At 40.7% G+C, this 13328-nt stretch overlaps 1 protein-coding gene across 2 annotated transcripts; it reads right to left on the reverse strand.

Annotated features, from left to right (window-relative positions):
* Positions 1–1082: 1082 nt before the first annotated feature.
* LOC135486152 (hepatocyte growth factor-regulated tyrosine kinase substrate-like) lies at positions 1083–12270 on the reverse strand. Of its 2 annotated transcripts, XM_064768716.1 has the most exons (17): positions 12134–12270; positions 11235–11319; positions 10716–10791; positions 8608–8700; positions 8324–8444; positions 7852–7973; positions 7466–7590; positions 7089–7173; positions 6719–6829; positions 6364–6384; positions 5388–5468; positions 4982–5158; positions 4456–4666; positions 4104–4276; positions 3705–3842; positions 2796–3210; positions 1083–2476 (listed from the first exon to the last, which is right to left on the reverse strand). In XM_064768716.1, the coding sequence occupies exons 1-17, from the start codon at positions 12171–12173 to the stop codon at positions 2259–2261; spliced, it is 2292 nt and encodes a 763-aa protein (XP_064624786.1). In that variant the 5' UTR covers positions 12174–12270; the 3' UTR covers positions 1083–2258. The 2 variants fall into 2 exon arrangements, with proteins under 2 accessions (XP_064624786.1, XP_064624793.1); XM_064768723.1 differs by lacking the exon at positions 6364–6384.
* Positions 12271–13328: the final 1058 nt, after the last annotated feature.

Raw genomic sequence — 13328 nt, forward strand, 5'->3', positions numbered from 1 at the left:
GTCCATGTATCATGATCATTATTCCAGGTACACATTATTGTACCAGCTATGGTATGAGCTGCTGTAGTGTCATTGATAATGAACCATGTCTTTGAGGATAGGTTTTAGGACATAGTCAATTGAGCCAGTAAGTACCACAGAGCCCAAAAAAGTATGAGGAAAATGAATAAGGGCTGTACCCCAAGTATATACTTGTCCCAGCTGAAAGCCCAGTCAATTGCGAGTGTCTCTGTCAATATAGAATACTTCTCAGTCCAAGACAGCAGGCCCAGATGACTGCTGTGTCCCAGCTGAAAGCCTAGTCGATTGCGACAGTGCTCTACTGTGTAGTCTCTGCCTTTTAAGGTGGTGTTTTGTATGTGTCTCTGTCAATATAGGATAATTCTCAGTCCAAGACAGCAGGCCCAGATGACTGCTGTGTCCCAGCTAAAAGCCCAGTCGATTGCGACAGTGCTCTGCTGTGCAGTCACTGCTTTTAAGGTCGCGTTTGGTATGTGTCTCTGTCAATATAGAATACTTCTCAATCCAGGACAGCAGGCCCAGATGACTGCGGTGGGAGAGGCAACGGTTTTTATTTCTGCCGTTATCGACACGAGCGTGCAATTTATATCTCGATCATTGATCAGCGAGCGATTTACAAGAACTGCTTAAATTCACATCAAGCAATTATTTGATTTGGGAAGGCATAGGCTAGCAGTAAAGAGCACCTAGGTTTGAATCCCATCAGGGTGAGACTCTAGGCAGCTGTCTTTGTCGCTCTAGCCTTACTCCAGTGTATCATAAATGGGTACCGGCCAGAAATGCTCAGGTTGTAGTAACCAGTGCTGACTGAGCAGCTCATCCAAATTCTATGGAATGGTATCAGAATAGCCCAGGGTTGAACATCCTGGAAAACCATAGTCAGTCGTATGCCCTTCACTCCGCACTCAATACTGTGTCATTAGTGGTGAGTGTTGGCCTGAAGTTAAGGATTAGGGTTGAAATGTGAAGTTCATGAGTTTGACGATAAACTCGACCACTGTTGATATCAGACTTTAAACTCAACCCTGAAGAAACCAGAAAAAGAATTTATAAAACAGAAGTTAGAGTCCATTGATAAGCTACTTTATTGACAGGCATACATTCTGCACATGCAGTTAATTGATTTATACAGTCATGTTATCACATACTCGATGAAGCTTAAATAAATAACAGAAAAGTTGCAGATAGTATTCTGGCGTTTGGAGAACGACCACTGGTTTGGCATCCAATGAGCAAAAGCAGTTGTAAGTACACCATCTACATGTATGCAAAGTTAGTGCAAAGGACGATACCGCCTAGCTCACATCCTGATTCGACTGAACACTACATGATATACAAATAGTTGAGTGAATTAATTGTATCAGGTAATGCCAGTTTATTAGACAAAGATTTTGCGACTAATTTAACAATACTGAAATACAGGTACAGTACATATCCACCCTTATATTGAAGTGGGTACACTGTGAACAAGCATATTGTGTTATACATGCCAGAAGAGACTAGTGAGCATTCGTTTGTAATGCGGGGTAGGTCAACACCACACAGGCATTTTTTAGTATCATATCAGCTATACTCCAGTGGCATTAAAATGTGCACTTGTCAGACCGAAATAACACAGAATGTGGGCATTCAACTGTTCTTCCTGTCTGCATAACAATGAATACCTATGCCACACTTGTCCACAGTGGGGGAGTTTGAAGCAGAAACAATTTTATGTCATTCATGCCTTATGTCTATCAAATACATTATAATACACCTCAAGTCAAAAACCTATTTCTGGACAAATTCATTAACGACTGACGAATATGTTGCTCACAAGTGGCATTTGATACCAAAAACAACATACCTCTGACACCCTCAACCCCGAACAAACGAAAACAAACTTTTGGCAACATTTTGTTCTCCCTAAGCTTAGTGGTAAAGATGATTATGGATGACACTACAGTTACATTAATCAGTGATGGTCAATATATATCTTTGTCCACAATATTATGTGCCTTCCGTACCATCATATACAAGTACAGAACAGTAGATGACCAGTTCTTTAACAGTACATGTAAGTCACGCTAGCCAATTTGACCTCATTTTCATTATAGATTTTAGGTATCAATCAGAAAATGGTTTACTTTTACTTATCAATTAGAACAGTGGTCAACACATGATCACAAACTTACAACATATATATACACACATACAATTTAAACAATCAGCGAAGACACGAATTATGCGAGTATATACTAATCAAAACAGATTAGTTGTTCAGACCCTGATTGCACCAGTTGTTGCTGAGGATGGCCACCATCTTGTGGCAGGGACTGACCAGGGATTCCCCCTTGTACATACTGCCCTGGCACGCCACCCTGTTGGGGCATATATTGGGGTTGTTGGTTGTACGGCCCGCCTGGTCCTGTTTGTTGGGGTAGGGGCTGTTGCTGTGGTAATGCATTCCCCATATCTGAAAAATGTAAAGAATAATTTCATCAATGAATTGTCAAAGGCACTTTCTAAAAAGATGGAACAATTCTGGTCTGGAAGAAAGCAGGAATCTTGGCTAATTTATTCAGGATATGGCAATCTGTGCGACCTATTCAAGGTTGCAAGCAACAGAATGTGCATGGGTTCAGGCTATGTGACAGTCTGATGAACATGAACCATTGTGGCTCACTTTGGAAATTCAAAGCACATTACATGGAGTTTTACAATTGTTTCAAACTTCATTTAGATAGCACGAGCACACATTCTTTGGTCAGCATTTGGTTGAAAAGTCAACTTACTCTGCATGTTGAAGTTTTGGTAGTCCATATGCTGTTGTTGCCCCATATACCCAGACTGGACACCACTAGGGGGCTGCTGCATCGAAGGCTGCGAGCTAGCCGGGTAGGGCCCCTGCACTCCCTGGTACGTGGAAACAGGCGGCTGATATCCACCTGGGGGTGGTGTTTGGTATGTCGTTGTCGTGCTCGCAGTCTGACCAGTTGGCTGTTGGTAATTTTGCTGGCTGTACCCGGTTGTTGGGGCAGCTCCACCTGGTGGCTGAACACCCATTCCCATCTGTCCAACAGGCATACTCATGGGTTGCTGTGGGTTATACATCCCAGGCTGTTGCTGTTGCTGGAATCGATGTACTGGAGAACTCTCAAGGGAGCCTGCAGGGCTAAATCCTTGCCCAGGGTGGATGAACTGCTGTTGCTAAAATTAACAAAGATGAAGCTGCTTTAAGTTTCTAATAAGATTTTGACTTGTCAATTGACATCGTGATAACGAATGAATTCCCAACCCCTAAATATTGGCTCTTCATAGTGCATTTGTTTTCCCTTTATTTAATAATATTCTTCATTACTCTGTCTTTTATTGTTGGTATGCAAGATTCAACTGTTCAATAGAAGAGAGAGAATCACTTGGTCATACACTGGGTGAACCAGCAAGCAGCATGAACGAAGTGTGTCCTCTACATGTAGATGGAATCCACATGATTACCAGCTAGACCTGTCAAAGCTAGGAACGATCCATGCAGAATGAGCGGACATTACAGGAGCATTCTTGGAGTCCAGAACACAATACCGTGGAAGGTGGTTGAAGATAGTGAACGACCAAGGTTTACACTCCAGTGCATGTGAACAGATACAAGTGAAAGTCAGACTTTGAGGATATGGAAATCAAAGGAAGATTTGTCGTCTACTGACCTGTGGATTGGCGTAGACATATTGCTGCATCTGCCTCATCTGAGTCAGTTGCTTCTGTTGCTCCAGTCGCATCTGCAGTTCATGCTTCTGCTCGGCCATGCGCTGGATGGCCAGCTGACGTTGGAACTCAAGGTACTCCTGCGATGCAACAATAAAACAATTGGTTAAGATGCCAGCTTGAGTAACTTTGCAAGTCAATTGATTTCAATCACACATTCTTTTGATTATGGCATAAAACCACGATTCCTGGTAACCAGCGCAAGCAAAAGACCCTAAATTAGAAATTTCAGTGGCTTATCCTGGACTTCTCATAGTCACCAGGCCAATAACCAATTTGGGGCCAAACACATTCTCACAAGACCGAATGCAGATAAGAGAAGACAGTACATCAAAACTTACATGTTTCTTGACTCTCATGACCTCGAGTTTCTGCGCCATCTGAATCTGCCTCTCTCTTTCTTTCGCCTCTTCCTCCAACCGTTTCTTCTCCTGGTAATCTTCCCTCAGGGCATTCAGAGCTTCCCGTGCATCCTTGAGCTGCGCTAATTTATCTTGTAGACTCTCATAATGACCTGGAAATTGAAAGAAGTTGATTAAGCAGTGTCAAGTGTTGTCGCTGATGGATTGGTCAACAAAAGAAATGGTGACTGCATCACCGCGTATCAGCAGAAATGCATGAGCAGGTCAATGCCCTTTTGATATTGGCCAACAAGCAACTCTGACTTAGGCCAAGTATAAAGCCGTGACTTACCTCTCAATTCCTCCTGTTCATTCATGTACTTCATGAGTTGTGGATGCATGTCGTTGATCGTGCGGAACAGCGTCTGCACCGATGAATCATTGTTGAGGCTACGGCCTCTTTGCGAGTTGCTCTTCATACGATTGACAAAGATCTCAATGCTACCCTTCAGGGCCGCAAGAAACTGCTCCGAATCTTCACTTGTCTCTCCGTTTTGGTAGTTCTGTAAGGCATAGTGGAAGTTCCGTTTTAGAAAAAGATATATTGATATGGTCATAATTGTAACTTTCGTGAATCACTGTACAACGATTACATCCATTTCATCACAAACGTTTGACACGACCTTGACCAGAAAAAATCAAAATAGCGACCAGACCAAGGGTTGAACCAGCAATGCTTGGATTGAGCTTCAGATATGTCTAAACTATACCAGTACACCACACCACACTCCACACTACACACTCAATAGTTTCTAAATAAAGCTCATCACACATTTTTTTTAAATCACTTTTTGGCACATATTTTGAGAACTCCTTACCTCCTGTACTTTGTTGACGACCTTGGGTTCTGATGAAGCTGTCGGGGCGCTCGGAGTGGGGCTTGTGGTGGCAGTGTTCCTGCTCTGCTCATTACTCTTCTTGTCCCAGTAATTCCTGTTCAGATACCTGGCTAGCTCTGGGTCCATGTCACTCGTGTCCAACATCGGCGCAGAACCCTGAAAAACACATTGCTCAATTTAATTGAAGGAGAATGAAACAGTTGATTACGTGCTCAGACTGAATCAGTTGATCATATGTGCTCACCACAAACAGGCCAAACGTGGTCAATCACACAAATTTAACATGACTTTCATGTCTATTATTTCCTCACCAAAGCTTGCCGAGAAGGACAAAATATCATTGTCCTCAGAAAAGAGAGGATGTAACATTTTTGCAGAGACTTACTGAATTTGTGAGGGGTGCTGGTGAGGTATTTCTCTCTGGCGATCCAGTGTACAGGCTGTAGTTCTGACGCATTCGATCTCTCTACAAGACATCAAGTTATAGATGGTGGTTGGATTTCAAATCAAATGGTGAATGTGCAATGTACAATATTTGAATATATATAGAATCATGCCCTACCATGGACACAGTCTCTCTGAACATGCCAGACGCACACGGAAACACAACTCTTGATTCAAACTAGATGGCAACTCTTTTGAAAATAACATGTATTTGCCCGTTCAGAAAAAAGTAAGCACTGTTCAGCTTTGCTCTCCATTGCTCTTCACGGGCTGAAAAATAGCTTCCGTAGCAAATTGCAAATTCAACAGCATATTTTCAGTTCCTATTTTTACAGTGGATCTATATGGATGTTTGTACTAACAAAAAAAACATGAAAAATTGTACGGTTCTCTTTAAAATACTTGCAAATGACACATTCTAAGCAACACTGAAAACTAATTTATGCAGACTGACATCAATGATTCCAACATTCTCTAAGAGATGGAGCGATATTGCATCCAAACTAAATCAAATACGACCACAACGAACCACAAATTTATACCAAACCAGAGTTAACATTCAATGATTCATACCCAAAGGTCTTATACGTAAATGAAGCAGCATGCTACAATACTGAAATCACCCAATTTTCATGCATACCTTAGTAATTTAAGAAGACGTTTTGACGTTCATTCAATCCCAATGGCCAAGGAGTTTGAAATTTGATGAGGGCAGATTTTGTTTACAATTATGTCACCCTCTATGGCTGCCTACTAGAGTGGTTTGACTATCAAAATGCACTGTTTTATGAAAAGCATCCCAATTGTATTTATGGATGATTATTTCATAATTTAAAAGAAAATGAAAACATCGAAAAAGCAAATGTCGTAGCAGACAACAAGAGAAGCAAACGAGAATGTGTATGGTTTAAACCTACATTTCGGTCAGACTTGCTAGACTGTAAATAAATGTTCGAGCATATCAATCATTAATGAAATTGATTTGTCATCTACTATCTAGGCAGGCCATCCAGAATGAGTGCGACATCTATCATTCATAACATATTTGATTATTGAACATACAGGATGTAGCAAAAGAAATTCAACATCCTAAATATATTAATTGACACTGAATATTCAGTGAGGATATTTGCACAACATTCAGTTCACATATATTTGTGTAATCAAACTGAAAGTGTCTTTCAATTGTGCTAAAAAAATTATTCAGATTCAGAGCACTGGATTACTGTGCCGCACTTCTACGGATTGATAAATCACTGTATGAATTCTCACCTCTTTTTCCTTGCTCTCAGCTTCGCTCTGTGACAAAGCAATAGCCAACTGCAGTTCCTCTTCCTCTTGAAGCTCTTGTTCTTTTGTCGATCGCTGGGTGGGTGCAGGGCTCTAAAAGACAAACTTTATCAATAAGAATCTGCATTTACCATGATGGTCATGAGTTTGGAACCGTCCCTTAATTTGGGACAGAGGTCAATCGACGACAGAGCTTCTCAATTCTGTGGTGTCGGAACTTGCATCACCTTGAAGTCGGTTGGAATAGAAATAATGAAGAACATGGCTAGTAAAGGTTGATAATTGACTAGGCACAGGTGATGTCAAGATCCAGAAGAAGTCCAATCAAGGAATGGGAGTAAACTTTACCAACCTGAGCCTGCTGAGACAGACTGCTTGACAGGTACTCTGAAGGCAGGTCATCTTCAGATGGTTTCCCTTTCACAGCAGATGATGGCCTAGAATATATATGGAAATCACTTTATCATTCAGAGCTCTGTGAATCAAACTGGCAATACTTGCTAATGGACAACCAATAACTAATTTGGCGGTTTATTGTATTCATTTTCGAAAAACCTGTCCTCTGCATGTCCCGAAAGAGGCTAGATTTTACCCCGGAGGCAATAAAACTATCAAGCAACCAAATCAGAAGCAATTATTAGTTTACCACTGCATATTTGATTCCCGATACTATAGATCCTGACAAAGTTTTGGACCAATGTTTCCAAAACAGAAACAATTTTAACTCACTTGTTTAGAAGTCCATAACAGCCATCACAAACACGCACTTCTTTCTCGATACCATATTTGGGTATGATAGACGTCTTGGCAGAACACTTAGCGCAGAAAATCTCTCCACAATTGCGACAATGGTGCTGAAAAAAAGAGGACAAATTAATCACGGATTCCAAATAATTTGGTTTACAACACAATGAACATTATCACATCAGTGGCAATTTCTTTTCAAGATCCTTAGATGTACACGTGTACCGGTAGTTCAATTTTAAGTCGGTTCTAAAGCTTGGAAGGCAGTGTAGAAGATAAGATGAATAGGGCTTTATAAGTTTACTCATACAGAACATGAAATCTTTTTTATAAAACATATTGTCAAATTAGAAGAGATCAAACTGGCTCACCTTGCGCTGGACCATTCCAAATGCCACCCGACATCTGTGGCAGACTTCACCATCTTTCCATTCTGGTGCTCTCTCAGCAGAAAACATGGCATCAGACTCTTTCAGAGCCGGGAAAGAATACCCTGAAATCATCAAAATTACAACTCACACAAGCTTCAAGAATATGCTTTATCAAGTATCGTATAAATGAGTTGTTGATGAAGGCAGCAGAAATTGCCATGTGTTGCACCTTCCATGATTAAGTCTCTTGGGCTAACACGTTACGAAGTAATTTTACATAATTATTGAGTGCATGAGCTGAGTGGCTCAGGACCCCCTTCATTTGCCGAGACAGGACTTCTCGGCCATTACATTGAATTTGCAGCTGATTGCAGTGACAGAAAAATTTGCAAGAAAGCGCTCAATAAGAAAGCAACAACTCTGCCTGAGCAATTGCTAATTTCGCCAAGTGAAAAATGGGCCAACTGCTTACCTTCGACCTTCATGAGGTGGAATGTATCCTGGACAGCTCGGAGACTAGGGTCGTTTCTGAACGCGTGTGACCACACCTGAATCAGTTCAAGGATCTTGGGTTTCACTGGATCAGTTCTTGTCTGAAAACAAGGGGGACATCTTAGCTTTTAGACTAGAGTATTCAGTAGACTTGTATAAATTCAAAGAATTTCTATTCGAAGAAACTTCAGGAAGCTTTTGTACAATGACAGTTCCAGAAAGAAGAGAAAATTAAGCTGGTACTATGTTTTGATAATATTATACCTTTGCCTGGTCTTTCAAGAATTCCATAAACTCCTTGCTGCCAACCTCTCCGTGGATAGTCGACCCACAATTTTTCACGGCAGATTCCAGAACCTAGAAAAACATTGAACAAAATTAAGTCACATCCAAAAAAATGTTTCTTTGGAGACAAAATGAGTTAATGACACAAGAACTAGTAATATGGTGAACAAACTGCACAGCTTAGTTCTTATATGAGGCGAACATCAGAGGTTTTAAAGATGAGATTAATGAAACGGCCAGGGGCCATTGTGCTCACCGTATAGATATTTGGTGCTTTGTAATTCATCCAGATTAAGAAACATTGTACATGTATAGTATATAGGTTAAACCAAAGTCGGTATGACATGTGATGTATCGTTGCTTGGAGTAAGTACCATAAGAATATCATCAAAAACAAGTCAATAATAAACGAGATATTGCACTTTTTACCTATTTTAGTTTTGGCCTCCTGGTGGCCGAGTTGAGTACCAGATCAGATCGAAATTCGGTGTCCGAGGTTACATGACGTAGGGAGTCATGTGTATCAAATTTCAAGTTCAAAGCTTTAGTGGTTAAGAAACGTGCCATAGTTACAATCAAACGACAAATTTACGCCATTTGACCTCTGTGACCTTGAAAAGCAGGTCAGATCAAAAACTCATATGATATGTGATGTATCCTTGCTAGGAGAACCTACCATAAAAATGTTATTGAAAACGAATCACTAAAAATAAGCAAGATATTGCACTTCTTACTTTTTCCATTATGGCCCCCTGGTGGCCGAATAAAGAATCAGATCGAGCCAAAATTTGGCATCAGAGGTTATCTGATGTAGGGGGTTATATGCACCAAGTTTCAAGTTCATAGCTTTACTGGTTAAGAAACGTGCCATAGTTTACACTCTAACGGCCAATTTACGCCATATGACCTCTGTGACCTTGAAAAGTAGGTCAAATTGAAAACCCGTAAGATATGTGATGTATTCTTCCTAAGGGTACCTACCATAAAAATTTAATCGAAAACAAGTCACTTATAAGCGAGATATCACACTTTTTAGATTTCCACTTTTGGCCCCCTGGTGGCAAAGTTGAGAATCAGATCAAACTGAAATTCAGCACCAGAGGCTATGTGATATAGGGGGTTATATGTACCAAGTTTCAAGTTCATAGCTTTAGTGGTTAAGAAACGTGCCATAGTTTACACTCTAACGGCCAATTTACGCCATATGACCTCTGTGACCTTGAAAAGTAGGTCAAATTGAAAACCCGTAAGATATGTGATGTATTCTTCCTAAGGGTACCTACCATAAAAATTTAATCGAAAACAAGTCACTTATAAGCGAGATATCACACTTTTTAGATTTCCACTTTTGGCCCCCTGGTGGCAAAGTTGAGAATCAGATCAAACTGAAATTCAGCACCAGAGGCTATGTGATATAGGGGGTTATATGTACCAAGTTTCAAGTTCATAGCTTTAGTGGTTAAGAAACGTGCCATAGTTTACACTCTAACGGCCAATTTACGCCATATGACCTCTGTGACCTTGAAAAGTAGGTCAAATTAAAAACCCGTATGATATAAGATGTATATTTACTATGAGTACCTACAACAAAAGTTTCATCGAAAACAAGTCACTAATAAGCGAGATATCACAGTTTTTAGATATCCACATTTGGCCCCCTGGTGGCCAAGTAGAGAATCAGATCGGACAGAAATTTAGTGTCACGGGTCATCTGACCTAGGGGGTCATGTGTACAAAGTTTTAAGTTCATAGGCCTAGCGGTTAAGAAACGTGCCACTGTTTTTGAACTAGGATACGACGGACGACGACGACGACGACGACGACGACGACGACGGACGACCACGGACGACGGACACTGCGGTATTGTATAGACTCCCCTACGGTGAGCCAAAAATGACTAACTGTAATATTTGTTTCAATCTTATTTTTTTTCATTTGCTGTCACCTCTGCTTTTCACAGTTACATGTACTCACTACAAGACTTTATTACCAGACTGACTACAACTGCCCCTATACAATACATACATGATGCAGTCATACATACATGTACATGATGTAGTCTTGCAAACATGTAGTCATAACCTCACCTGAAGTGCAAACATGCACACATGAGGGTTCTCACTTGCCAACTTCTTCTTTATAGCAGCCAAAGCATACTTGGGCCTGGAAAAAGAAAATATAGGTTGCAGCATAATCAATTCAGCTGCATCTTGAAACTTCAAGGTTTAAATTTGACACAATTCTGTGTCAGAGGATCAATGAATTTTAACCCTTGATAGGTTGCTTGTAAGCGCAAGATGTTTAATTGCTGCAATGAAGCTAACAGGTTGAAAATTCCAGGGGGACAGCTATGGCAAAGGGTGTTACAACCACCATGGGTGATATGAATAAAGACCAGCAAATGGTTTTATCTAAAACTCCACGCACATTTACACTAGGCCTTTCTGTACAAAATTGTGGTAAAAGCATTTACTTGTCTTTATTCATATCGCCCAATGTCATGAATATGGTAAGTTACACTAAAATGTTAAGCACTACTACAGACATTCATCATCATGATGACACACTGACAGTTGGTAAGATGCAGTCAGCAAGAAGAGACTTACGTAGCATCTCCTTGACGAATTGCATCACAGATGGTCAGAATAGCATCCCAATCAGGTTCGAGCAATAGTTGGCTGGTAGCTTTTTCTGAAAGATCAACAAAACATGAAATATTTAATTATTCTATCTATCCCTGTCCTAACCAGCACTCGACTGAACATTCTCAGCCAGCTGGGCAGTTGCAGATATCCTTGTACCAGTCGGAGGAAGTCGTTGACAGTAACAACAAACCAGCAGCAATCAAAGGTGCGTGGTCGCACACCACATATTCTTTTGTTGTGTCAATAGGTTTGTTTTGGCATTGAATGAGCACCTCCCATATGTGCGGTAATGCATAGCCTTAGCCTTATCTATTTCAATCATCCCTTCCTGTTCAGATAGCTCCCAAACACAGACCAGAACACCAGCTGTTCTCAAATCTTGACCCTTGACCGGATTTTGCTCTGCTGTATCCTGTCACTGGGGCCGAGCTTCATCTTCGATCGATATTCTCAGTACTCCACTGAAGGCACTATATTGAATGATTGCAGACCTTTCTTTTCTGGTCATCTTAGATCAGACATCTACCACTACCTGTCTACCAGTGCCTCAACAGCACCAGTTTTTACCACCCTCAGTGCCTCACCAGTCAATGTCTGGACAATTGAATGACAACATTAGTATGGACAACATTTCCTAAAACACAGCCTGTCCAGTGTTGCAGCTGGTCAGCTCACAACAAGTGTGACCATCAATCATGACCGACAAGATGATGCACGGCCGGATGTACTGACTTTAGGGGTGACTTTTTCACTTGTGAGTTGTATTTTGACTGAGGTTTAGGAAGGTGGAACGGAAAAGGCTGGAAATGAATGAACCAATACACATCAAACTCAACCAGAAATCACAACAGCTCACATACCTAAAGCTCGATCAAATGCAGAAGATCTACTAGAAAACATGTTCAACGTAGATTCCTGACGGAATACTTTGAAAATGATATAATAATCACAAGGTTCTGACTGGCGATTTTAGTGCTTGTTGGCTGATCATACTCTGTCCCCCAATTCTGTGGTGAGGCCTCGATTTGGGATTTGTCATAAATACGTCACTGCGACAGAAGTCTATAAATAGATGGGGATGACCACGGCGTACACGTGCATGGGTGGTGTAAAGTGAAATATAGTCTCTCAAATCATAGAGTCCTTCATTAATGTCTCTGATTGTTTATTGCTTCTCAGAACCTGTAGCATCTTGACGAGATAAACCATTCAATGTGAACTCAAATGACTGTGGCCATCTGAACTTGGCGACATGAATTTATAGTCATACTGGTGAAAAACCATTCTTAGGCCGATAGGCAATAGGGCCTATAGGCCTAATATCAAATATAAAAAGGTGCGAGCAATGAATGATTTTAAAATCTTATGTTGTTGAATGTTGCAGCTTCCAGATGGACGGCCCTTATTCTGTGATAAAAATCCTTTCAACTGCAAGTGTATGGGCGGTTATTTCCGCATAAATAGAGGTTGTCTCAAATAGACATTTTATGTCGTGTTATGACTCGAATAGACGTTTGGTGGCGCTCGTTTTAACGGAGACGTACCTGAAATAAACATATTGTGTCGTATCTCAAATAGACATACACTCAAATAGACGTTTGGTGGCGCTTGTATCTCAAATAAAGCGCCACCAAACGTCTATTTGAGTGTATGTCTATTTGAAAAGCGCCACCAAACGTCTATTTGAGTTATACACAAAAATCAGAAAACACGACAATATGTTTATTTGAGATACGAGCGCCACCAAACGTCTATTTGAGTGTATGTCTATTTGAAAAGCGCCACCAAACGTCTATTTGAGTTATACACAAAAATCAGAAAACACGACAATATGTTTATTTGAGATACGAGCGCCACCAAACGTCTATTTGAGTGTATGTTTATTTGAAAAGCGCCACCAAACGTCTATTTGAGTTATACACACAAATCAGAAAACACGACAATATGTTTATTTGAGATACGAGCGCCACCAAACGTCTATTTGAGTGTATGTCTATTTGAAAAGCGCCACCAAACGTCTATTCGAGTCATAACACGACATAAAATGTCTATTTG

Source organism: Lineus longissimus, chromosome 1 (genome assembly GCF_910592395.1).
Source record: "Lineus longissimus chromosome 1, tnLinLong1.2, whole genome shotgun sequence".
NCBI classification, from domain to species: domain Eukaryota; kingdom Metazoa; phylum Nemertea; class Pilidiophora; order Heteronemertea; family Lineidae; genus Lineus; species Lineus longissimus.